Here is a 24,357-nt window from a genome sequence, read left to right as displayed (position 1 = left end):
TACGCAAATATGTCAGGAACAGGAACAAGCGGTTACGGAAAAGAGAACCAGTCTCCACAAACTCCTACTAGGAGTTCCAATTCATCATCACCCAAACGGGCATTGAAACCAGTTTCTCCAAATAAACCAAACTCGGTTGGGAAGCTTAGTTTTTTACAAAGTGATAATATAGATGAACATTTCAATTGTATCCACACCACCCACAATGACATTATACAACAATTGGGTACTTTGGAAACCACCACGGCTCAAACGAAGGTTGATTTAGGTCAATTGGTGGATAGGCTGAAGAATAACAACCACCACCTTAACAAGTTACTAGAGAACATTGCTGCGTACTCGGATGAAGTTGTAACCGAAGGAAACGCCACCAAAAACGATATAACCAATATAATGACCAGGCTCGACGATTTCAATAAAAGTTTAACCAATCTAACTTCCAAAGAGGGGTTGGATACAAAATTGTTGACTTTGGCAGAAGAAATTAAAGATTCCCTTGATAACATTAAGAATGATGAACTAGAAGAGTTGTTAGATAAGAAATTATCCAAGATTCAAGTATCTTCTTCCGATGATATAATAAACCGAACAACTGCAGAACTACAGAAGATAGGTATAGATCAAGAGAAGTTGGATAAGTATCTCTTCTCAAAAGACACTGTTAAACTCATAATAGACCCTATACTAAAGAAAATGTCCGATTCCAAATCGATAACCGACCCGATTATAGATAAGATTCAAAACACGTCATTGAAACCAGACCAAATAACAAAACCTATTTTGAGCAAGTTGTCCGACTTGAGTGAAAGTACGTCACAAGATAGAATAATTGCTCTCTTAAACCTTGTGGAACAGCAATCCGATAAAATCTCCCAGTTATCAAAAAGCGTCAAGCAAAATGGTGAAAATATGGAGTTAGAACTCAAGTTTGAATCTTTGCAGCAAAAATATAATAGTCTCGAATCAAAGTATGAATCTCTTTGTAAAAATTACGAGAATAAATATAATGATTTGAAAAATCTTCAAAACCAGTATCAATCACTCTCAGAAAACTCAAATGCTTTAACCAAGAAACTTTCTTCGGTGGCTAATACAGACTCCGAATCGTTGGAGAACCCGCTATCTAAATTGAGTAAAGTCAAACAGCTTCATCATTATAAAATGGATAATATTCCTTATTTACCTCAATCAGAATCTCAAATTACAAGCCCTAGAAAAAGGGTCATGAGCAGTCCGGTTTCTAAACAACAAAATAGCAAAAACTCTTTTGTTAATGATTTAACTGAAATCCGCTCAAATAACTCAGATGATGAATTGTTCTAGTACTCGATTTATTTTATATATTTACATGTAATCTATTTACAAGTTATTTAGTTTTTTGTAATTGCGTATTCTGATCCTTCTTGAGGGTATATTCTGTCTTTACCATCCATCCAAGGTTTTAAAACTTCGGGGATTCTTATTGATTTTGTTTCAATATCAAAATTCTGCTCGATAATGGCAATTATAACCCTTGGTACTGCAATACAAGTACCGTTTAAGGTATGAGCATGTTGCAACTTCTCATAATGACTAGGTCTATATTTGATACCTAGTCTTCTCGATTGATAATCTCCACAATTCGAGCTACTGGTTAATTCACCAAAAGCACCTCTACCAGGCATCCAAGCTTCACAATCATATTTTTTCATAGCTGGGTTACCTAAGTCACTTGATGGCATATTAATCATTACAGCTTTGATCCCTAATTCTTTGATAACCTCGGTTTGAAACTCTTTCAAGTCTTCTAATTCTTGTTTTGAGTTTTCAGCAGTTGTGAAATGGAATAATTCTACTTTGTTGAATTCATGAACTCGATATAATCCTTTTGTGTCTGCACCTCTTGCACCAGCTTCTGCTCTAAAAGCCCTTGAGATACCGACATACTTCTTTGGTAATGGTCCTTCTAATTCTTCGTTCGAATGGAAAGCTCCTAATGGAATTTCTGCAGTACCAGTTAACGATAAATCTTGATTCTCGATATCATAAATGTGTTTTGCTTCGTTGGTTCCCTTAGGCTTGAAACCACATGCTTCCACTATCTCTTTCTTCACTAGCGTTGGAGGAGTTATCATCTTATAACCATGCTTACGAGCTTTAGATAAACCATACTGGATTAATGCTTGTTCTAATAATGCACCATCACCTAGTAAATAATACCACGAGAATCCTGAAACTCTTGAAGCTTTATTAAAGTCTGCGATCCCCATTTTGTCAACTATAGTCTTATGGTCAAATTCTTTATTAGGTGTCAACGTTTTAATATCTTCATTAGCCTTGAAATTTATATATTCAACAATTTCGCCCTCATTTGGATCCACAGGCACTGATGGATCCAACGTATTTGGTATTTCATCCCATGAATCATAGATTCGGGAGGTTAAACTGTCATTGAGTGAGCTCAAGTCCTTTAATTTTCCTTTGATCTCTTTCAATTCTTTCACTAGATCATCATCAGAAATAGATAATTTATGTTCGTTTCCACCTTTCTTTCTTCTCATTGATTCATTACTATATTCCGCTCTTTTACGCTTTAAACCTTCGATCTCTTTAAAAATATCCTGTTGCTTTTCACGGTTCTCAACAATGTATTGGAGAGGTTCCAAACGATTAGTGCATCTTCTCTTAATCGATTCTTCATAAACCTGTTTGTTTTCGATTATTTCTTTGATGTTTGGCTCTGCTCTTCTCAAAGATGACGTTGCTTTGGCTGATGCAAACCGACGAGGTATTACACATTTCGAAGACCTTTGTATAACCCGCTTCATAGTCACTATAACGAATACCTAATACTTCTTGGTGAAATTTTTCAATATCAGAAAAAAAAAAGTATGGAAAGTTTTGGTGAGGACAATCAACTCACGATTACTGAAGCAAAAGTTCAGTCAGCGCATACTACATGGATTTTAGGCATTAAATAAATATTAAAATATAATCATCAAGTATAAACGTATAACATAAAAAACTTATTGAAATAAGAAGTGGAAGATTTTCTTATACCAAGGTTTATGAGAGAATTGTTCTTTGGCTTCTTTTCTTTCCAAATTCAAAACTTCTTCATCAAATAAGATACGATTGGTATAGACGTCGATTTGATCGACTCTATAAAATAATCTCCAATTTCTAGTCCATATTTTATGACCAATGTAGCAGATTAAAAAGAAGATGGGAGCCAAATAGTTTTGGAAGAAATTTTCAACACTAGGTTTGCTTGAACCCACTGGGAATAAAGCAATCCAGAATTGAGCGATAATAATCAACCAGTGCCAAATGATGGCATAAACAGAACCCCAGACCCCAGTACCAGAAACATAACCTAAGGAATCAGTACTGATATTATTATATTTCAATGCAGCTCTAAATCTAACGTGAGATAAACAAATGATATTCCAAGTGAAAATTTGAGATAAACCTGAAATAGATAAAAGGTAGGCGAAAACAGTTTCTTGTTTCTTGTAGGCAGCAATGAAGGAGAAAATACCACAAATTGAACAGAAGATTAAGGTTCTTAAAGGTCTACCGCGTTTATCGATATAGTTGAAATAAGATGGGAAAGAACCTTGTTCTGCTAAAGATTGTAAAGTTCTTGAAGCTGAGTATAAAGCCGAAGATGCAACAGAAGTGACTGATAATAAAATGACGGCATTAATGATTGAAGGAACAGCTTTAACTCCATGTAATTGAGCAGCAAGAACGAAAGGAGAGGCATGATTCTTACCACCAGCACTACCCATTAATCTATCAGAGGTATAAGGAACCAACAAACCAACCATTGATAAAGAAACAAGGAAGAAGATACAAACTTTCCATAAAATCAATTTACAAGCCATTGGAATGGCTTTTCTTGGGTTACTTTGTTCAGCAGCGGTTAATGCAATAAATTCAGATTGACCAAGGGCAAAAGAACCAGTGACAAAAACACTACATAAACCTTTGAAATTCCAATGATCAACCCAAAGAGAACCACCAATGAATTCATGTCTTGGATTAGCACCACAAGTAACACAAATACCCATGATGATAAATCCACATAACATTGTTAATTTGGTACAACCAATGATGAATTCTGCTTCACCATAACCTCTTGCACCAATCAAATGAATGCTGACAATCACTATAAATAATATGGCCACCCAAACGTCAGGATTAATTTTTTGATGAACATCCCAAAATTGAATTGTCATTGCAGCAGTGACTAACTCCACACTAATAACACATAACCATTGAACGGCATATTGAACACTGACAGCATAATTAAGAGAGGGATCAACAAAGATACGTGGATAGTAATTAAACCCACCACTCAAATCAGAGTAATTAATGGCCAACTCCCCAGCAGCTTGTAAAGTAGGATAAAGGTAAGAACCAACAATGGCAAAACCTAAAATTAATTGAGATGGACCAGCATTATGTAAAACAGAACCAGTACCAACCATCAAACCGGTACCAACCCCGGTGATAAGTGCTAAGGTAATCAAATGTCTTTGACTAATGGACTTTGATAATTGTTTACCAACTTGTTCTTCTTCAGAACTTTGTCTTTTGAAAGAATCTTTAAATTTTTCAAAACGAGTCATGTTAGCATTTGACTCATTTGAAAGGTAGGGTGTTTCTGAGTGAACAGAAGCACCCTCCTGCTTAACTTCCGACACTATTGGGTTTAGCTCAATATCCTTGTTCATGATTTATTTAACAGGATATATGAATGACAAAAAAGGCCAAAGTAAAAAAAAAAAAATATAGGAAACAGAAAAACAAAAAGGTAGAAAGAAATTTAGATAATTATAAATGAAAAGGGTATAACAAAAGCTTTATAGAATACTGAAATAAATAAATAAAAGAAAAAAATCAGAAAAAGAAAGAAAGAAAATAGCTCCACCAAGATGAAAAGAATGACAAAAAGCACCGCTACAAGCTGACTACATTCGCTTGACCGCAGGATGACTACTGTGCTACAAGATAACAGGGAGAACTTATCGGAACCAATAAAATACAATAGACAGCAAGTTTGCCTCATAAGATTATCTCCACTATATTTATTGTCCACCATCAGAAGACTCTCTCAATTTTTGTACTGAAGAATGCGATGAGATTCTTCCGGGTTTCTTTTTCTGCTGCCAAAAAAAAAAATTTTCTGCTATTTTTCCACTCAAACGACTGAGTTGTTCCTGTGGATTCGCCGTTTCGGCCAGGTTGCACGACAGTTTTGGGAATTCTATAAGGCATTTAGTTTTGGCTTTTGGCGGAACAGGAGTTTTGGCAGATGAACATGATTCGATTTTGGGATGATTTATTCCACAAAGTGTATAGATAGATGTATTGTGTATTAACTATTTACAAGGGGATAATAAGTTAGTTGATAAAGCAGGGCAAAGTTAGTTTAATTTGTTTTTTAAACTTGATTAGCAGCCATGCTACTAGATTAAATATTTTCACCAATGGTGATCATGGCATTGGAGTCACCTTTGGAGATTGAAGGATCGTTGAGGGCATCAGCCAAACAATCCCAAGGGTCTTTGGTACCACCCCACTTCAAAATACTTTCTTTATATTTCAAACCGGCATTTTGACACCAAGGATCAGTTGCGAAAAGGGTACTCCAAACTTTATCAGCAATGGCCCGATCTAATAGGTAAGAATAGTAAACTGCACCATAACTGAATAGATGGGGGAATTTACCATGCCAAGTGGACCATTGATCAGCGAAAACTTGTAAATTTTTTTCAACTTGATGATAAATTGACGTTGAATCGAATTTATTAAACAGTTGATGATTTAAAAAGTCCACAACTTGTTCACCGTGTAATACTTGATCCAACATGGCCATTTTACTTTGCATGTAGGTTTCACATTGATCTAAAATGATACGATGGTTTTGGTATTGATTTAATAAATCAATTGGAAGATGTTCACCCAGTTCATAATGTTTAGCAATTTTACATAAGACTCTTGGGTCTTTACTGAAAAATTCCATTAAAACTGAAGGTAATTCAACAAAGTCGGTCAGACATCTTGTACCAGATAAGTTATGTAAATTGGTTGAACCAATCATCGAATGCATTGCATGACCCATTTCGTGGAAAATGGTATCTACTTGGTCTAATGAAAGTAAGGTTGGTGTGGTACGATCAACACCAGCAAACCTACCAATGCTAAGTTGTTGAGGTTTAGCAAAATTACAAACCAACGAAATAACTGGTAATTGTTTTTCGTTATTTGAATCGACATGAACCAAATTTTTCATTTTTTCTAATTTTTCATTCGAATCAGTTTGATAAGGATCAAGTAATCTGGAACAAGTGATTGTAAAATGTGAAGGTAATACTTTTGCAGACCAGAAATCTAAATAAAGATAACCCATTTCTTTGTTAGTTGACTTATTGAACACTTCAATTTTTCTGACTTGGTTATGATCCCAAGTTTCTCCTCTAGAAGTTGGAATTGGTTTTAATTCAATGTTATATATTTTTTGAAATAATTGATTCAAACCATTTATAATGGTACCAACAGATAAATATTTCGAGATATCGGGTAAAGTTGATAAGTTCTGATTAGTTTTCGATTGTAATTTAGCTAATAAGAAGTCGCGATCCCAAGGTTTTATATTATTGAAAATTTCATTTGAATCATTACAGGTTTTATCATTTTTCAATTCATATAATTTTTTAATTTCGTCAATAACCCCGCCATTTTTATTTTTCAAATTTTTTTGTAAGTTTTGTAAGAAACTTATAACATTTTCAGGAGTCTTTGACATTTTATGTTCTAATTGGTAATGGGCAAAAGACTTATAACCCAACATTTTAGCTAGAGTAGCTCTATATTTCAAAAATGAATTTAAAGTTGAAATTTGATCGTTGGATGAATTATGTAAAGCAATCCAAATTCTTGATCTTATGGATTCGTTTGAGCATGTAAATAAGATTGAATAAGGTAAATGACCGGTTAAAGGAATATAAATTTTATTTGAGTTTTTAGTTTTTGGTAAATTTGACTGAATTTTATTAATTTCATATTTTAAATTTGTTTCTTTAATTGAATTAAATTCTTCAATGGATAATTCACACCAATAACTTTCTAAATTATGTAATTCATTATTAAAGTGGGATCCTAATAAGGATATTTCTTGAGTAATTGCGACAAAATTCGATCTTGTTGTTGGATCCATATGAATACCACTTCTTTCGAAATCTTCTTTTAAATATTCACCAACTTTAATCTCTTCCAGAGAGAGTTGATCAATTAATGATTGATCATTTAAAACATCTTTCAAATTTTGATATAATTCAACATTGGTATTTAATTGATTCATATATTCAAACATGATTTCATGAGTTTGTTGAGCAGCATTTATCCATTTTTGACTTGGGTGTGCCACTCTAATAAACTCTGCCACATCAATCACTCGACACAAAATATCACTTAATTCATCTAATTTACTAATATAAGATAATTTTCCTTGTTGATTAAGATGGAATTGAGAATTCATTGATTCAACCAAATTTTTAGCTTCAATCAACGATTTTTTCGAAAATTCAATGAGCCCATTAGGTGTAGTCAAATGATTGTTCTTGAATAATCCAACCTGAGGAGTTGTTCTGAAAAGTGGTTTGGAATGTAATGTTTTATTGAATTCAATAAAATATTTCTGATCATCAAATATCTTTGCTAAATGATCGTTGTACTTGCGGGAAGTCCCCGAGAAGTATCTGGCCCCACTCTGCTTCGTTATTAGACTCAACTCACGCTTCAAATACGTGCGAGACATCATTTTGAGTCTATTATCAGTAAAATAACCCCAGTATTAAAATTTTCAGTTAATTTTTCAGTATTTCCAGTCGAGTATTTTTCACGCACTTTACACCAAAACATAATATCATCAACTTACAACTAGTATCAGGTGTATATTTCAGCTGAACTGGTGGAATTATATCAAGCTTACTCTTATCTAATCGATGCCTGACCTGGCTTTAGAGTTACAGACTCTCCCAAAAGCTCAAAACAGGTAAGCTGATTCGCGTATACTTTTTCGTATACTTTTCTGGTAAAATAAGGATTCCCGGGTTAATCTAAGACAAGCTCGGACAGTGACAAGTCCTCTTGCCCTCCAGAGCTTGCCTGGCTAACACCACCTCCTCACTGCTAACAATAATAATTCTTCCACTTTTCTAACATAACTCCACTAGCTCTAATTCAAACTCCGCAGACTCTAGCTGTACAAACTCTAGCTCAGCAAACTCTAACCCTACAAACTCTAACCCTACAAACTCTAACCCTACCAGTGTAACCTCTAGAACCTGTGGCCTATGCAACCTATGTAACCCATGCAACTCATGTAACCTATACAACTCTGGTACGTCTATGTAACTAATGTAGCTGTTTCTCAGTACTATGCTAAATATACATTTCACCAATTCCGTCAATATGTCAAATTGCACCCTGACATCGGTTGACAGCTTATACCGTCTGCTGGGAGGGTACGGGGGTATGACGTAAAGCATTCACAAACACGCCATCCCATCACCAGGTTAATACAAAGCTCACAATGTACTCTCGTGTAGCCCGAGTCGATAAGCTGTAGCACTGGCAACAAGATAATAGAAACCTTGGTCCCTTCATCTGAACGTTGAGTCACTTGTTTGGCCTTTGCTTCTTGTTAAACCCCTGCCATCGGAATACCTGGTCTCAATTGAGAAGCCACAAGACAAACACTACACTAAACACTACACTAAACACTACACTAACACCAAGTCTAACACTAAGACTAACACCAAGACTCCAATTGGGTATTCAAAGAAGAGAAAACACTAACAAAAGTTGAAAAAAAAAAAAAAAACTTTAACAAAAACACTAACAAAACAAAAAAAAACTGAGAACGCTAACAAAACAAAAAAAAACAGAAAAAAAACCTCAAAACACCCAAAGCACTCAAAATACCCAAAAAGACAACACTAAAAAAATGCCTTCTTTCTAATGAGTTGTTATCAAAGCATCTTTAGACCTTTTAGTTTCTGCTTCTTAATCTGTTGTCGCTGTTAGTTATCTGCTGGTGAATATTCGATCAATTGAGAGTCAGTAAACTTATTATGTCCCAACAAACTTATAATTCCACCCCACCACCACCAAAAAGAAGATCAGCAAAAGATTATCAATTTGGTGCTACCATTGGAGAAGGATCATATTCGACGGTGTATCTGGCATTGGATATCCATAATAATAAGACGTTTGCTATCAAGGTGTTGTCGAAAAGACATATAGTTAAAGAGGATAAGATTAAATATGTTAATATTGAAAAAACTACCTTACATAGATTAGGACAACAGCATCCAGGGATTGTTCAATTATATTATACATTCCAGGATGAGGCATCCTTGTTTTTTGTCCTTGATTTTGCAGAATATGGAGAGTTGTTGTCGATTATAAGAAAGTTTGGTTCTCTCAATGAAATTGTCTCGAAATTTTATATGTTACAAATCGTTGATGCGGTTAAATTTATCCATCTGAAAGGTATAATACATCGAGATTTGAAACCAGAGAATATTCTTGTTGGGCATGATTTCCAATTGAAAATAACTGATTTTGGGGCTGCTAAATTATTAGGATCAAATCAGGATTTTATTGATAATGAAAAAATTGATTATAATGGGATAACTAATGAAATTTCTCTGGACTTAGATAGGAAAGGTTCTTTTGTTGGTACTGCCGAGTACGTTGCCCCCGAATTATTGAAATTTAATACTTGTGCTTTTGAATCAGATATCTGGGCTCTAGGTTGTATATTATATCAATTTTTCTATGGAGTTCCTCCTTTTAAAGGTTCAACGGAATATTTAACTTTTGAAAAAATCATTAACGTTGATTATTCTTATAAACAAAATCATCCAATGCCAAAAGATGTAATGAATTTAATTGATTCTCTTTTAATCGCTGAACCTTCTAAAAGATTAACTATACCTCAAATTCAAAATTCAAATTGGTTTAAAGGTGTTCCTTGGAATGATCAAAATTATATTTGGAATCGCCAAGTTCCTAGATTCGAACCTTATATTCCAAATACCAATAATAAACAATCAAATAATATCGTTCCTACAGTCAAATTAGGTTCAGATAGAAATATTAATAAATCAAATTCTTATCACCAATTACATTCCCAAATCTCAAATAATGAATATAGCTTTATCCCATCATTGAGCGCTAAAAAATCTTATCAACCTGCTACTAAAATCAAAAAGGCCCCTTTCCCAAATAATAACTCTCCGCCAAAATTAAATTCTCCTTTACCTCGCCAATTCCCCCCAAATCAATTCCCCCCAAATCAATTGCCTCCAAATCAATTGCCTCCAAATCAGCTTCAACCTCATTTCCAACCAAATCCTCCAGCTTCTAAATTACAAAATCAAAATTTCCCCTTACATCAACGTCAAAATAGTAATCCTTACTTACAAAATTCTCCTCAAAGTAATTATAGTAATAAATCGAATCGCATGACCCCTTCCACTCCTGAATATGATTATAAGCAACCTGTTCAAAATCATCCTATTCCTCAACAACAACAGTTACAGACTTTTCAATCATCTCCAAACAGAAATATCCGCCCAAATAATATGCCACCAATGGCCAGTGCTCCTCCTCCTATCGCTCCACTTAATGCACCTCCTAATGCACCTCCTAATGCACCTCTTAATGCACCTCTTAACGCACCTCTTAATGCACCTCTCAGTGCACCATTGAACGGCAAGTCATCAACTAGTCAAGCTCCTCTAACAAAAGTTCCTGCATTACCTTCTCAATCTACTGCTGGCAGTAGTAATCCCAAATCACCACCAATAATTGCTAAATCAGGCCTCCAAACCGGTCCCTTGAAATCATCGCCAACAATAAATGAAAATTGTATCAAATTCAGAGAAATAAGTGCTCTACTTAAACCAAATGAAAAAATTTTGAAGATGGATACAATTTTAAAACTGGATTTAAGTAATAAATTAGTTCAAAGGTCAATTGCTCAACCTTTAGATGATTCATTAATTGATAAATTAATTAAACAATACTCTTACAACTTGAGAAAATCAGCTGTTCCAGTTATTACAGTGGTGACTAATTTAGCAAGAGTTTTCTTTGTGGATGGTAATTTAAATGTAATGTTGGTTGATTTAAAAGCAAATCAGGGTGCTGACTATCTGATGTATGATTATGAGTTTGAAAGCGTTGCTGTGGATGATGATCAATCAAATGAATCAGAAATTGAAAATGGTGAAGACATTTATGGTTATTTAATTTTAGAACTTATCAAAGAAAATGGTAACTTGATTTTCTTGAAAAGATTAAGTGAAATGGATAAATTATCACTTAAAAATAACGTTAAGGTAATTGATAAACATAATGAAGAAGTTAAACTAGGTAAAAACCATGGTTGGATTGATTGTCTTTTAATTGCAAAAGAAATGGTTTCAAAAAAATCTTCATCGAATTCAAAAAGTACTCCAGTTAAAAAGTCTTCGTCTTCTTCATCGTCTTCGAAAACAAGCCTTAATAAGAAAAAATCTGCTTCAAATACAAAATCGTCTACTTCCTCAAAATCAACTTCTTCAAAATCTTATAATCAACAACCAGGTCAAGCTCAATCTCAATCTCAATCTCAATCTCATAATAACTTTGCATATGCAGCTGCTGCTGCTGCCCATCGTTAAAGCTCTTTTTATTTTAACGATATTCTTTTTATTCACTCTATATTTTAATGTCACTCTTATATAGACCTTCATTATGTATTATACACTTTGTGTTAATGATCTCCACAATTGACAATTACAATATATATTTCGTCTATGTACAAGGATATAGTATAAATTACTACCTGAACTTCTGAATATCTTTAGTCCAATCTTTCTGATAACATTTATCATTAAATACTTTTATGGTTTCTTGTCTTAATATTTGTTCTACACTTTGTTCATTCTTTATCCAATTATCAATCATATCACAGTGGGTAAATTGACTTTCTAGTTGTTGTTGATGACTTTTATACGCATATGGATCTGTCCTTAAATCAAATTGCTCCTCAATTGAAGTCTCATTCTCTTGAACATTAGAACTAGGCAAGTTTACTGCTTTAGGAACAGCCTTTCCTTGACTAGTAGAGTTTCTTAAATTCTTTGAATATTTGAAACAGTAATCAATTAATTCACTTCTAGCTTCCCATTGTGGGAAAATCTTCCTCACTAGATATGATTCACAGTCTCTCTGTTTGATCTCATTCAAATGTTGTCTTATAGTATCATCAGTAGCTATTCTTGATAGACGAAGAAAGGCTCTTATTCTACCTGAATCATGACAGTATTGAGGTTGAAATAATGCATTGGGGGCAATTGTGACCGATTCAACTGATTCAGAGCTCCCATTGGAGCCTAAGTTTGACATGTCTTGTTCCTTCTTTTTACTGGTAAACATAATGAGCAATAGCTAATAACCGTGTTGTTTCTTTAAAGAATATTGATAGTAAGCAGTGGCAATAGGAACCCTAGATAGATCCTGAAGCGGGATCGGGAACAAAAGCTGACCAGTATGTACGGGTGCACTTTTCAGCTCATTTGACAAAAGAGAAATTTGGTGGATTGACAAGTGAAGGATACTTTGCTTTTTGAATTTTTATGGAAATAGCATTTGATTTCGAAAAAAATCTTACTTTAGAAATCTATAAGTGATATAATGGCTTGGTCGGAATCTGAGGTCAATTCTTGTGTGGATCAAGTGTTGATTGAATCCATAGATCGATGGTTAGATTACTCAGCAGATGATTCTAGGTATGACCATGATACAACTCTGGCATTTTTCGTTGTTCGTATGCAATTGTATTCCAAACTTATAGAACAGTTCAGAAAAGAAGAGGTCCAAAAAATCAGTGACGGTGCTAACTTGACATTGTTTCGTCAACTTCCCAAATACATGTTAGGACCTGATCCTAATGAAGATTTTGTTGTTCCCAATACATTAACTACTGATCAAATCTTGGAAAGAGTTCAACCTACCCCCTCTGAAGAAGTTAACTTGGAACTTGTTAAATCGGAGTATCCTGGGTTCACTCCTGTATTGAAGGATTTGTTAGCTGGTGCGATTCAATTGTACAATAATATAGTAAATTCCAGTAATGATGAATATAGCCTTGAAAGGTTTATTATCAAGTACTCCCAATATTTGATAACAAAATTTCAGCCCGGTAATGCTGAATTGATTGTACCCTTCTTGAAACAATTGCAAAATCAATATCCACCATCCAATGACTCTTTTGAAGACTTGAAATCAATTCACTCAATAATCAAATCCCGTTTATTATCACAATTCAAATTAGTATCGAAGGATTCTTTGAGACATCAAAACTATAAATCTATCGTTTTGAAACTTAGAGAACAAGGTAATAATCTTATGCAAAATCAAGGTTATGCACAAGCCATTGAAGTTTATACTAAAGCCATTCAATATTGTGATAACTTAGACGATGAAAACATACCTCAATTACTAACAAATAGATCAATTGCCTACATGGGTTTATTTTGTTATCCTGAGGCAAGATCAGATTTAAATAGAGCAGTGTCACTTGATCAAACTTTCACTCCAGCATGGACTCAATTAGGTTACGTACATTTATTTTTAGGAACTAGTCTAACTGCTTTAAAATGTTATTTGGCGGCTCTTCAAACTGCGGTTGGTGACATTTTACCTAAAAGCGTTGATCCTAGGAGTTTAAAATCTTTTGAAAAAGAATATCGTCAAAATAAAATGAATACAATCATGCCACAATTTGTTCAGAGAATCATTCAATCAATGATTTTAACTGAAAAAAGAGCATATCAACAACGCAAAGACTCTGAAGTAATTAAAAGTACCGTTGCTAATGCTAGAGCCATATTGGCAAGATTGAGATCATACGCTCTGCAAGAAGACCTTTCTTACTTCACTTATCTTTATGAATATGATGATAATTCATTCCGTACAACTGCATCGCGTGCTAATAGAGCTAGGCCAAATGTTTTAACTCCAGATGTTACCCAAGATATAATAGCTAATACTGGTTTCGAAAGTACATCGACCACTTTACCCGCACCTACCAATCTACAAACTCCAACCAATCCACTCGATACCGCTTTGGATAACGCAGTACCTACTGGAGCTCGTAATGCAGGCAATCCAACTACTGCCAGTACTATATTTTCAATCGGAGGTACTAATTCTACCGAACCCAATAATGCTAATAATAGACGTGGATTGGATTTGGGAAGAACCAGTCATGAAGAAAATAACGAGGCTCGAAATGGCGATCGTAATGATGATAATAATGCCCCCAACGTTCGAAATTTACTCAATAATTTTGGTGATATTTTTGAAGGTTCATTAGGTAATCGTTCAGAAGTATTTCCTAATGATCCTCGTCCAGAAGCAGGTACAGGTATCAATAGACCGGGAACCCCATTCAGAGCTGATTCACCAACGCAAGCTGGGCAACAGTCACAAGCTAATAATAATAATCCTCAACAAGGAGATCAAATAAGAAATATCATGAGGAACTATTTGCCAAATGGAATCGGACAGATGATAACTCAAGCTCTTGGTTCCGTGGGCGGCGCATCTGGAAACATTAGTATCAATGGCCGAGTATTTGATTTTCAAGGTAATCCAGTTGACCAACCAGGTACAAACTCAGCTGAACAAGAACTGCCAAATGGTCAACATCTGCAACCACCAACACAAGCAAGTGATTCCCGAAACCAATCCAGAAGAGAAGACAGAGACGACGATGTCGACATGTTCGAATCACCAGATCTTGATTAAGACAATACTCTAACTTAATACATAGTAACTTTTTTTGCAATTAAAAAGACTGTAGTGCACGTGACTCGAACCTAAAGTAAAAAGTACCTGAACAGAAAAATGAGGCAAACCGTACTTTGATTTCGATAAGACTATTGGACAACCTCAAATATCTGTTTTGTTGAAGAAGAAAGGAATATATAGTATGGCAGGGTTAGAGCAATCATTATTCCAGTTGAAGTTTACTGCTAAACAGCTCAACAGACAGGCGGCCAAGGCAGCTAAAGAAGAGACTCAGGAAAAGGCCAAAACCAAAAAGGCATTAACCCAAGGAAATAATGATATTGCACAACTATACGCTCAAAATGCTATTCGTAAAAGTAATGAACGAGTAAATTTATTACGATTGGCATCGAGAATCGATGCTGTTGCATCCAGAGTCCAAACAGCAGTCACCATGAGATCAGTTACCGGTAACATGTCTCAAGTTATTAGAGGTATGGATAAAGCACTACAAACTATGAATTTGGAAAGAATATCGCTTGTAATGGATAAATTCGAAAATCAATTTGAAGATCTAGATGCTTCAACAAACTACTACGAAAGTGCCACCAATAATGTGAATGCTTTAACGACCCCACAAGAAGAAGTTGATGAATTAATGAATCAAATTGCTGATGAAGCCGGTATCGAAATGAAGCAAGGATTAAATGAAACCAAAGTGGACATTGCCACTCCTCCTGCTGCAAACACCATTTCCGAGGAAAAAGAGGATAAGTTAGCCGAAAGATTAAGAGCATTAAGAAGTTAAATAGTTCAATAGCAACAATTCTTCATCAACCTGATCTCTAACTCCTATCACTGGAGTGTGTAGCCACCAAACATCCGTACCTATTCTCCCATCCCTCGGAACTCGTGCTCGGAACTAGCGCAAACTCCGGTCCCGAAACCCTTCCGCTTCAGCGCAAGCCAATGAAAAATTGTAGAGACATTTCTGACTAACTAATTAAAAAAAAGAATTTTTTTTGTTTTGTTAGCGTTTTTTTAACTTTTAATCGCAATTTAAAATGATTTCTAATAAAAAGGTTTGAAATGGATTTCTCTTTTCCTATTCTATACCAATTGAATTAACATAACACTCAATTGACACATATAATGCTTTCATCAGTTTTAAGAACTACTGCTACCCGTTCAATGGGTCCAAGAGGGGCTGCCACTTCTCTCAATGCTGTTAGAACCAAAGTTTCATTACCAGATTTGGACTGGGACTTTGGGGCATTAGAACCACATATTTCTGGTCAAATTAATGAAATCCATTATACCAAACATCATAACACTTATGTCAATGGTTATAACACTGCCATTGAACAACATGCTGAAGCCAAATCTAAAGGTGAAGTTAAAAAAACCATTGAATTGCAAAAAGCAATCAATTTCAATGGTGGTGGTTATACCAATCACTGTTTATTCTGGAAAAATTTGGCTCCAGCCAAACAAGGTGGTGGTGAACCACCAGCCAGTGACTCTGATTTGGCCAAGGCCATTGAAGCTCAATATGGTTCTTTAGATAACTTGATTTCTATTACCAACGGTAAATTGGCTGGTATTCAAGGTTCTGGTTGGGCTTTCCTTGTTAAAAACAAGGATGCCGGTGGTGTTCTTGAAGTTGTTACCACTGCTAACCAAGACACTGTTACTGGTCCTTTAGTTCCTTTGGTTGCTATTGATGCTTGGGAACATGCTTACTACTTGCAATACCAAAATGTCAAAGCTGATTACTTCAAAGCTATCTGGAATGTTATCAATTGGAAAGAAGCCGAAAAGAGATTCTTAGTCAACTAAGCCGGTCTATTTATTTATCTACGAATAGCATTTCAGCTTATAACTTCAATGAATATTTTATTTTATACGATATCTGTAGTTTTGTAAGTATGATTGGTGCATCCATTCGTGGGAGTATCTACTTTCATTGGTTTATCTAATTTCTCTGTATTTGAAATGTTTGTTGAAGTGAAGTTTGCAGCTAATTGTGCGAGAGTTTTGTATGTTTTTTGACAAAATTTCTCAAAAAGAAGTACCACCACCACTACAATTAAAGGATTAAAAAATGACTTCATCAAATTTAAATTTAAATAGAGAATTGAAAACGTAATCCATACTAACTATACATACTCTGCTTTAAAAAGTTGCTACCCCTAGGAGACTTGCTGCATTTTTGGCATCAACAACATCTTTATCATCATCATCATCACCTTCTTTTTCTGCATCTTGCTCCTTTTCTTGATCCTCTTGTTCTTTATTCAAACTTCTGAATGTCCTTGAGGTCCATGAGTCCCCATTAGCAGATTGTGATTGTGTCAAGTTATGTTTTAAACTAGTCAAATTATCTCTATTCAATCTCGATAATCCACCCTTATCGTCAATTATTCTGATGTCTAATCTAATGTTTTCCAAATGTTTGAGAATTTTACGGTGGTGTTCAACTTTATGTAAGGTAAACAGTTTCAACATTTTTCGAAATTTTAATTCGGTAAATTGAGTAATTTCTTGTCTTTCATAAATCATTTCTCCTGATATTCTTTTAACTTGTAAATTCAATGACTCTTCTGCTTTTGTTGCGTATTCTAATGATCTTATGGCTTCATCAACTTTGAATGGGTCTAACGAAGATTTATTCTTAATTTTTGTTGCTTGATAATGCTTAGATTTAGTTTGTGCTTCGGCCTGTAATAATTCTCTCATAATTAAATGTCGATTAGTCAATGCTTCTTTAATTTGATAGAAATCATTTATTAAATTTTGAATTCCATCTCCTAATGTTCCCATGTTATTAATCAGTTCAACAAGAGTTAAATCCGATTGAATTTGTATGATTTTTGATATTTTCTCCCACATATTCTTCATACCTGGATGAATGACTTCAAATTGTGATAAGGAGTTTAATTTTATGGATAAATCATTAATATGAATTGCTAACTGTTTCTCAATTCTATTATTTTTATCTAATAATTTATATAATTTTTGACAGGATAAGTATGATGCTTTGATTATTGGTCTAAACTCAGCTAATTCTTGGTAGGGATCATATGGAACTGCCAACTGCTTTAAAGTCTTACGTACTAATCCACTTGCCACAGAAGTCTTTCTTCCAGAGTTTATCACTGAATACCCAAAATCATTCTCAATAAAATAAACAAACTCTTCATCTCGTATTAAGATTGGATTCGAACATATTCTATTAAACCATTCTTGCCAGACACTCATCAACTGTTTGGTTTCATCCTCACCTCCAGTGGGATATGATGTGATTGCTTGGGGAATAACTGGGACAAATACTTCCAAATTAGATATGGTTAAATAATTATTAAATTTGGTAACCTCACTGTATGTTCTTCTAATATCCTTATATTTGTCTTGACGAAATCTTGGTAATCCTTTAATTGCAGCATCAAACTTCAATATTGGATTCCCGATCTTGTTCTTTTCAATAGATGTGAGCTTAATTTCAATCAGATATTTCTTTGTAAATCTTTCAGGTATCAATTTACGTAGTTCTTCCTCGGTTAATTGTTCTTGGTACTCTTGAACAGCCTCGCTATTGGTTTCTTGTTGTGAGTACTGTAACTGGTCAGGATCTGCATAAACATACTGTGGTTGTGCTTGTGGTGATGGTTGAGTTATACTATCTTCCTCCTGTGCATGTTCTGATTCTTGAATCGTTGTATTTTGTTGGGGACTTTCAACCGTTGGCTCAGCAAACGGATTATTATTTTCAAAATCATCCAATCCTGGAATACTTGACATGTTGTTTTGTTCAATTGTCACGATTGAAGGCAGAGACAATAATTAAATGATTCAGTCTATAAAAAACCTTATCATTAATTAGTTGTCTAATAGAATTTGCCAAAAAAAGACCACCAAAAAAAAAAAAAAAAAAAAGTAGCGAGCTACACACGACTCCAGTATGAAGTATAAACTTCGAATAATTACTGTATCTAAAAAGTTTAACAATCTTTGTTGAAATATTTACAGAAAAGAAGGATAAGTAGACATTAAAAGCATACGGTTCATAGAAGGGAGGTCAAAGAGTATTTCAAAGCTTTTCTTCTCTTGCAATTGAGCTATTATTACTTTTCAAGATGTTATAACCCCAAAAACCAATGATATTCAATACACCGACTCTCCAACCATTAAAAAGATTTAAGCGTTTAACTTTTTCTAAAAATCCGGTGATTCCACCAGCTTTAATCAAAGAAATGGATTTTTTTTCTGCGTCATTAATATCATCATTATCATCGAGGTTATCTTCGTAAAGAGTTTCATGAAGGTTCCAGCTATTGTATTCAACAATCAAGTCTTCATCTGGATTATCAATTGTGACAACACGTTTTTCATCCTCCTCTAAAGATTTGGGCCTTAGTAAGAAATTGATTTGTTCTTTTCTTAATAAATTTTCAACTGGTAATTTTATGAAAAATTCCATAATCAATAAAATCAAATTGATAAGAGTGAAAAGGTTTGATGAATGATAACTATCAATATTGAATCTAATATACATGAGGTAAGGAGCAGTTTTTCTAAACACACTTGTTGAAAATTGATGTAAGATAGTAAGTAAAGCAATTGTTGGAGGAGGTCTCAATAAAAGTTGGATAGGATAGTTACGAATTGAATCTCTTATTGAACGAGTATTAATTTTATTAGTACGTGGTGATGGTTGATCAATATTGGTGGTATTTGCTAAATCCTGAGTCAGTAGGTTAGGTGAATCCAATGATTCTGGAGAGCTAATTGAATTTGGGGAATCAGTCAACAGAGGTTTATTAAATTGAGTAATCATTAATCTAATTTTGATTAAATCCAAAGGCATTAAAATAACACCAGTTAAGACGCAAGCCAGAACAGACAACCAAAAAGATTTGAAAGGATCAGTTGAATGAGTTAAATCTAAAAAGAAGGGATCTGGAATGCCCAAGAATGGGGATATAAACCCAGTGATCCAAGCTTCGATAGTATGAGATAAGGTTTGATGTATGAATTGAGCATTAACTCCTCTGAATAAAGCCAAAGGACCATCTTTTGAAGCAACTGCCGTCATTATATCAATAGTATGTTTTGAAATTGGTTGAATTTTATTCAAATTTTTCAATGTACGACTCTTTTTTGATGAAGCCTTTTTATTACCAAGGGTGGAATTAGGTATATAAGGATTCGAAGCATTAGCCACATCATTTGTGGATTGGAAATAGTTAATCTCGGCTTCTGATTCCGAGTCAGAAACATCCGTAACTTGAGGAGATAATGTTGAAGTTGAAGTATCTAATAAACGAGAATAATTCTTACTTTTAGAATTAGATTTTTTAGAATCATTTTTTGCCTCGAAATTGAAATAACCAACTTGTAATACCAATCTAACAATTTCTAATGGTTGAGATAAAACAACTTTGAAGTAGTTTTTACAAAAATTCCAAACTAAATTTTTGAATAGCTCAGATAAGTTATTAAAATCAAAGTATTCTTGGAATTCCAAATCATAAACATAATTCTTATCTGAAGCACCAATTGACTTATTTGCAGCTGAATCTTTTATCGAGGAAAATCCTGATAATCCAATACTTTTCCCTGGGCTGAAGTTCCCACTGCCATCAGATAATTTTTTGGAAGATACTGACGATTTGAGTAATGACGAAATAGGTCTACTTGTTTGAGTATCAATCAACCCGACACTTGGCTTATAAATCACAGAATAACCCGCATCAAAGGTATCATGGTCATAATACGGCCGCAACTTATTAGGGCCTGAGCTAGACATTACTTTGATTTGTTTAGAGATGAAGGGATGGCAAGTTTGTTTGATTTGATATCATTTGATTTTTTTTCTCATTTTTGTCCCGGTGCAGACTTACCAGTATACATTAGTCTATAATAAACTATAACTACATAACAGTTGATAACAGAGAAGAAAGGTCTATGACAGAGTGGATAACAAAGTATAATACAGTTATCAGAGTAGTTATAATGGTGTACTATAGAACTGTGACAATCGGAGCGGGAAACTGTGTATCTGAGGGCTTGATTGAAGCTACTCAGTGAAAAAGCCGTAAGTGAAAAATCATTGTTAATTACATTTATAACTTTATATAATAAGTATATAATACACCGTATGAACTATTGGACTAAAATACACAAACGAACAGCCTATGAAGAGCCGGAAGCGTTCAACTCATCTGCTCTTTTGATCAAGAACTCCCCTAACTTTCTCAACGGATCTTCAGGCTTATCCTTGCTTACTTCTTGGAGTCCTTCAAGCAAGTGCTGAGTCAAATGCTTATTCAAATACTGTCTCATGGAAGACCCACCCACCACTTCATGGACTGGTGGTTCCTTTGCATCACTGACTGGAGGACTATTTGTTGTGGATTTAGAAACGACTGGGTCCTCCAACTTGACCTTTTTGGTTTCCCTTGGTACATCACTGGGCTCCTGTATAGGCTCTTCAGAAGACATTTTTATACTTCAAGTATGCTCTTGGGAAATAGAAAGAACAGGAATAATAAAAGAATGAAAAATAGAAAACTCAGTTTATACTTCTTTGGAAGTGTGCAGGAAAAATCCAAAGATTGGGGAATTTCCTGTTTTTCTTTTTTCTAATTAAAATGGACAGCAAAAGGCCAATACATTAAAGGATAGCCAGCCAATACAACAGGAATAACAACAACATGGATCCATTCAATGAAGTGGAAGAAGACTCGTGGTCACAGGTCAAAGCAATACAGAAGTTCATCAATGAAACCAATAAAATAACAGAGGAAAGCAAGATTGATTTTACAAATAATTATCAGGAGTTAGAAGAAACACTAGAGGACTTGAAACAAGCGGTTCATATATCAGAAACCAATCCAGAGCAATTTGATTTGTCTTCATCGGACATTGCTGATCGTAAACGGATTTTACACAAGCTATCTACCACGATAAAGAATCTTGAACGAGATTGGAATGATAAAATACATAATCCCAAGAAGCTTAGGGAAATAACAACCATGTCAAACAGAATAAGCCAGGATGATGACAATGGACCATTTGGGGATGAGAATAGAATAGATCGAGAATTCAATCAGTACCAACAACAAGAAATGATTAATAGTCAAGATTTACAATTAGATTCCTTACATCGAACCATGCAGAATTTGAACCAGCAGGCCACCATGATGGGCTCGGAATTAGAAGATCAAACCTATATGTTAGAAGACTTAGATCAAGAAATGGACGTGGTCGGTAATAAATTACAAAGAGGTATGAGAAGAGTAAGATGGGTTTTAGAAAATAATAAAGGTGGTGCCAGTGACTGGTGCATTGGGATATTGGTGGTGGCACTCATCATACTATTGATTTTACTTATTGTAGCATAGATTATTATATTATTATATACATACATCATTTATCTAAACGTATATATGAATTATTTTGTAGAGTAAGTTATAACGAGAGGTTGCATTCACGTGACTCGAGATGATGCGATTATTGTGTTGATCACCGGAGATTTATTTTTTTTTTTGCAGCTTTTTATTCACTTTGCAAAACATCAACAATTATTGATTCATAATGCAAGCGTTGGCCGAAGAGCATGATGAGACTGAAAAGATCGCTCATTTCAATGGCTTGCAGTTTTATCAAGGACATTTCTAAAGAGGAAGCATCTTGATGTTTGATGTAATCACAGATTGAATCAATGTATTCCCAATGCAGAGTTAAATCACTTTTTAGATGGAAGTATTCCTTGTAAATGATATCGGTAGGACTTTTAACCTCCAAATTAGCTAAAGTTTGAATATCCAGCAGATTCTTAAATAAAGCAAGAAAATTATTAGCTAAATATTGAACGGATTGTGCAACTTCAAGATAGCAATTTTCGGTACTCAAACCAATCGTGCCGAGAGAGATCAATTTATTAATTTTATCCTCGAGATATTTTTGGAGTTTGATTAAATCTTCTAACGCGTCTGATTCAGGCGGTGCGTCTTCTAACTCATGATGATATAAGAATAAAGCATGTAAACAATGAAAGAATTTAAATAATAAATCAAAATAAGATTTGAAAGAATGTAAGTAAAAAGTTAGATCTTCAATTAAGTCTAAGCGTAAAATTTGTTCATCATTAAAAGAATAGGGTGAAGTATTCGATTCATTTTGATTAATCGTTTCAAGAATAGTATTTACTGAAAGTAATTTTAAAGTTTCTGGTTCATTATCAGGATCGGGATCAAATAAAATTTCTTTTTTCAAAGAATTATAGAAACAGTAAGCTTCTTTTGGTGAAATAATATTATAAATTTTTAAGTATCGTTCTATAGTTTCTCCAATAATTATTACTTGATGTTTTTGCAGATAATCAAAATCAGGGATATTATATATAAGTCTGTTATGATTCCTTAATTCAGTGTTTGTATTAAATAAACTTGAAAGCAGTTTTTCAATCAGGTTTGGAGGGAAAATATATTCAAAAAGATGTTTTTTCACATTTGCCATGATTTTAACAAGATCATTATAATCCCTATAACCAATATTAATCTCTGGAGTGTAATTTGAATTTAAAAGACGTCCCTTATTAACAATGAAATGTGATATTCTGGTGAGATATGGCTGTGAAAAATCAACTAATTTTAAGTAAAATTGATTTATTTCATTTGGGTTTTGTAAAATTGATATTTTCTCCCTATACTTTTCTAAAATATTACAACAATTTTCGAATTCTTCTATATTAATCTCTTGTGCAATATTTATTATAAATTCCAAATTTTGAAATACTTTAAAACTCTCAATTGAATATTGGAGTAATCCAATTTGTAATTTTATCAATGATTGATAAATTGTAATATCCGGCAGATTCCCAGTTGACATATTATTTGTGATTATTGATTTTCAATTCGTACATACAATTGATTCCTATTAATTATATGCATATATGTACATACACACATATATATACAATGTCATATATTTTTTATATGACTGTTCTTCTTTAGCCCCTCCGATATATATATATATATATACATATATACATATATATACGAACTAACTTAGAAGAAGAAGAAAAATGAAGAAAAAAAAATAAGACACTAAAAAAGGCTTGATGTAATGAGATTGAAAATCCGATATGTGACTTAACTTGTATTTTTCGACACTAACACTAAGAGTTGAAAAATAAAAGAAACTAAAAAAACGAAAATCAGTTCATCAATCTTACCTTTACGAGATCTAAGCTAGGTTTGAAAGATTAAAGAAAAGGAACTTCGATGACTTGTGATGACTTATGATGAATCGAATTGAATGGGAAGGTAACTTAAATTGGAAATATTGAAAATAATAAGCCAACGGTTGAAAAGGAATTGATTTAACTAGAAAGAAAAAAGTAGTAAGTTTAGGAGAATATGAAGAATTATCAAACCTTTAATAAAATTTAAAGAATAAGGCAAATAGCCAAAGCGAACAAAAGAGAAAACGAAAAAAAAAAAAAAAAAA

General features: G+C 33.9%; 15 protein-coding genes across 15 annotated transcripts; 7 read left to right on the top strand and 8 right to left on the bottom strand.

Moving 5' to 3' along the window:
* Positions 1-9: 9 nt before the first annotated feature.
* Positions 10-1,323, top strand: HYPBUDRAFT_5929 (uncharacterized protein; the record flags this gene model as incomplete). The annotated part of the gene is made up of 1 exon (XM_020223533.1): positions 10-1,323. The coding sequence occupies one exon, from the start codon at positions 10-12 to the stop codon at positions 1,321-1,323; it is 1,314 nt and encodes a 437-aa protein (XP_020077190.1).
* A 47-nt stretch (positions 1,324-1,370) lies between these two features.
* On the bottom strand, positions 1,371-2,812 carry HYPBUDRAFT_166541 (putative serine--tRNA ligase; the record flags this gene model as incomplete). The annotated part of the gene is made up of 1 exon (XM_020222741.1): positions 1,371-2,812. The coding sequence occupies exon 1, from the start codon at positions 2,805-2,807 to the stop codon at positions 1,371-1,373; it is 1,437 nt and encodes a 478-aa protein (XP_020077189.1). The 5' UTR covers positions 2,808-2,812.
* A 158-nt stretch (positions 2,813-2,970) lies between these two features.
* Positions 2,971-4,195, bottom strand: GNP1 (amino acid transporter). The gene has a single exon (XM_020221171.1). The coding sequence runs from the start codon at positions 4,053-4,055 to the stop codon at positions 3,006-3,008; it is 1,050 nt and encodes a 349-aa protein (XP_020077188.1). The 5' UTR covers positions 4,056-4,195; the 3' UTR covers positions 2,971-3,005.
* A 1,266-nt stretch (positions 4,196-5,461) lies between these two features.
* Positions 5,462-7,807, bottom strand: HYPBUDRAFT_108039 (metalloendopeptidase; the record flags this gene model as incomplete). The annotated part of the gene is made up of 1 exon (XM_020218609.1): positions 5,462-7,807. One exon carries the CDS (start codon positions 7,805-7,807, stop codon positions 5,462-5,464), a length of 2,346 nt encoding a protein of 781 aa, XP_020077187.1.
* Positions 7,808-8,928: 1,121 nt separating this feature from the next.
* PKH3 (protein kinase) lies at positions 8,929-9,979 on the top strand (the record flags this gene model as incomplete). The annotated part of the gene is made up of 1 exon (XM_020221170.1): positions 8,929-9,979. A coding segment is annotated over exon 1 (854 nt), but the record flags the coding sequence as incomplete, so codon positions are not given.
* Positions 9,980-11,446: 1,467 nt separating this feature from the next.
* HYPBUDRAFT_152750 (uncharacterized protein) lies at positions 11,447-11,865 on the top strand. Its single transcript, XM_020221169.1, has one exon. It carries the CDS (start codon positions 11,481-11,483, stop codon positions 11,724-11,726), a length of 246 nt encoding a protein of 81 aa, XP_020077185.1. The 5' UTR covers positions 11,447-11,480; the 3' UTR covers positions 11,727-11,865.
* A 21-nt stretch (positions 11,866-11,886) lies between these two features.
* HYPBUDRAFT_156793 (uncharacterized protein) lies at positions 11,887-12,453 on the bottom strand (the record flags this gene model as incomplete). The annotated part of the gene is made up of 1 exon (XM_020222242.1): positions 11,887-12,453. One exon carries the CDS (start codon positions 12,451-12,453, stop codon positions 11,887-11,889), a length of 567 nt encoding a protein of 188 aa, XP_020077184.1.
* A 159-nt stretch (positions 12,454-12,612) lies between these two features.
* On the top strand, positions 12,613-14,990 carry HYPBUDRAFT_202392 (tetratricopeptide repeat protein). The gene has a single exon (XM_020223024.1). It carries the CDS (start codon positions 12,742-12,744, stop codon positions 14,857-14,859), a length of 2,118 nt encoding a protein of 705 aa, XP_020077183.1. The 5' UTR covers positions 12,613-12,741; the 3' UTR covers positions 14,860-14,990.
* A 7-nt stretch (positions 14,991-14,997) lies between these two features.
* HYPBUDRAFT_152749 (uncharacterized protein) lies at positions 14,998-15,797 on the top strand. The gene has a single exon (XM_020221168.1). The coding sequence runs from the start codon at positions 15,044-15,046 to the stop codon at positions 15,647-15,649; it is 606 nt and encodes a 201-aa protein (XP_020077182.1). The 5' UTR covers positions 14,998-15,043; the 3' UTR covers positions 15,650-15,797.
* A 134-nt stretch (positions 15,798-15,931) lies between these two features.
* On the top strand, positions 15,932-16,680 carry SOD2 (superoxide dismutase; the record flags this gene model as incomplete). Its single annotated transcript, XM_020219670.1, has 1 exon — positions 15,932-16,680. The coding sequence occupies exon 1, from the start codon at positions 15,994-15,996 to the stop codon at positions 16,678-16,680; it is 687 nt and encodes a 228-aa protein (XP_020077181.1). The 5' UTR covers positions 15,932-15,993.
* Positions 16,681-17,016: 336 nt separating this feature from the next.
* Positions 17,017-18,642, bottom strand: VPS17 (retromer subunit; the record flags this gene model as incomplete). Its single annotated transcript, XM_020220126.1, has 1 exon — positions 17,017-18,642. One exon carries the CDS (start codon positions 18,640-18,642, stop codon positions 17,017-17,019), a length of 1,626 nt encoding a protein of 541 aa, XP_020077180.1.
* A 289-nt stretch (positions 18,643-18,931) lies between these two features.
* HYPBUDRAFT_107958 (uncharacterized protein) lies at positions 18,932-20,650 on the bottom strand (the record flags this gene model as incomplete). The annotated part of the gene is made up of 1 exon (XM_020218600.1): positions 18,932-20,650. One exon carries the CDS (start codon positions 20,648-20,650, stop codon positions 18,932-18,934), a length of 1,719 nt encoding a protein of 572 aa, XP_020077179.1.
* Positions 20,651-20,786: 136 nt separating this feature from the next.
* On the bottom strand, positions 20,787-21,415 carry SDC1 (Sdc1p). The gene has a single exon (XM_020221167.1). It carries the CDS (start codon positions 21,343-21,345, stop codon positions 21,037-21,039), a length of 309 nt encoding a protein of 102 aa, XP_020077178.1. The 5' UTR covers positions 21,346-21,415; the 3' UTR covers positions 20,787-21,036.
* A 142-nt stretch (positions 21,416-21,557) lies between these two features.
* On the top strand, positions 21,558-22,247 carry HYPBUDRAFT_5918 (uncharacterized protein; the record flags this gene model as incomplete). The annotated part of the gene is made up of 1 exon (XM_020223532.1): positions 21,558-22,247. One exon carries the CDS (start codon positions 21,558-21,560, stop codon positions 22,245-22,247), a length of 690 nt encoding a protein of 229 aa, XP_020077177.1.
* A 67-nt stretch (positions 22,248-22,314) lies between these two features.
* HYPBUDRAFT_240253 (uncharacterized protein) lies at positions 22,315-23,850 on the bottom strand. Its single transcript, XM_020223258.1, has one exon. The coding sequence runs from the start codon at positions 23,734-23,736 to the stop codon at positions 22,402-22,404; it is 1,335 nt and encodes a 444-aa protein (XP_020077176.1). The 5' UTR covers positions 23,737-23,850; the 3' UTR covers positions 22,315-22,401.
* Positions 23,851-24,357: the final 507 nt, after the last annotated feature.

Source organism: Hyphopichia burtonii (assembly GCF_001661395.1).
Source record: "Hyphopichia burtonii NRRL Y-1933 unplaced genomic scaffold HYPBUscaffold_3, whole genome shotgun sequence".
NCBI lineage: Eukaryota > Fungi > Ascomycota > Pichiomycetes > Serinales > Debaryomycetaceae > Hyphopichia > Hyphopichia burtonii.
This window is presented reverse-complemented; position numbering and strand designations above follow the sequence as displayed.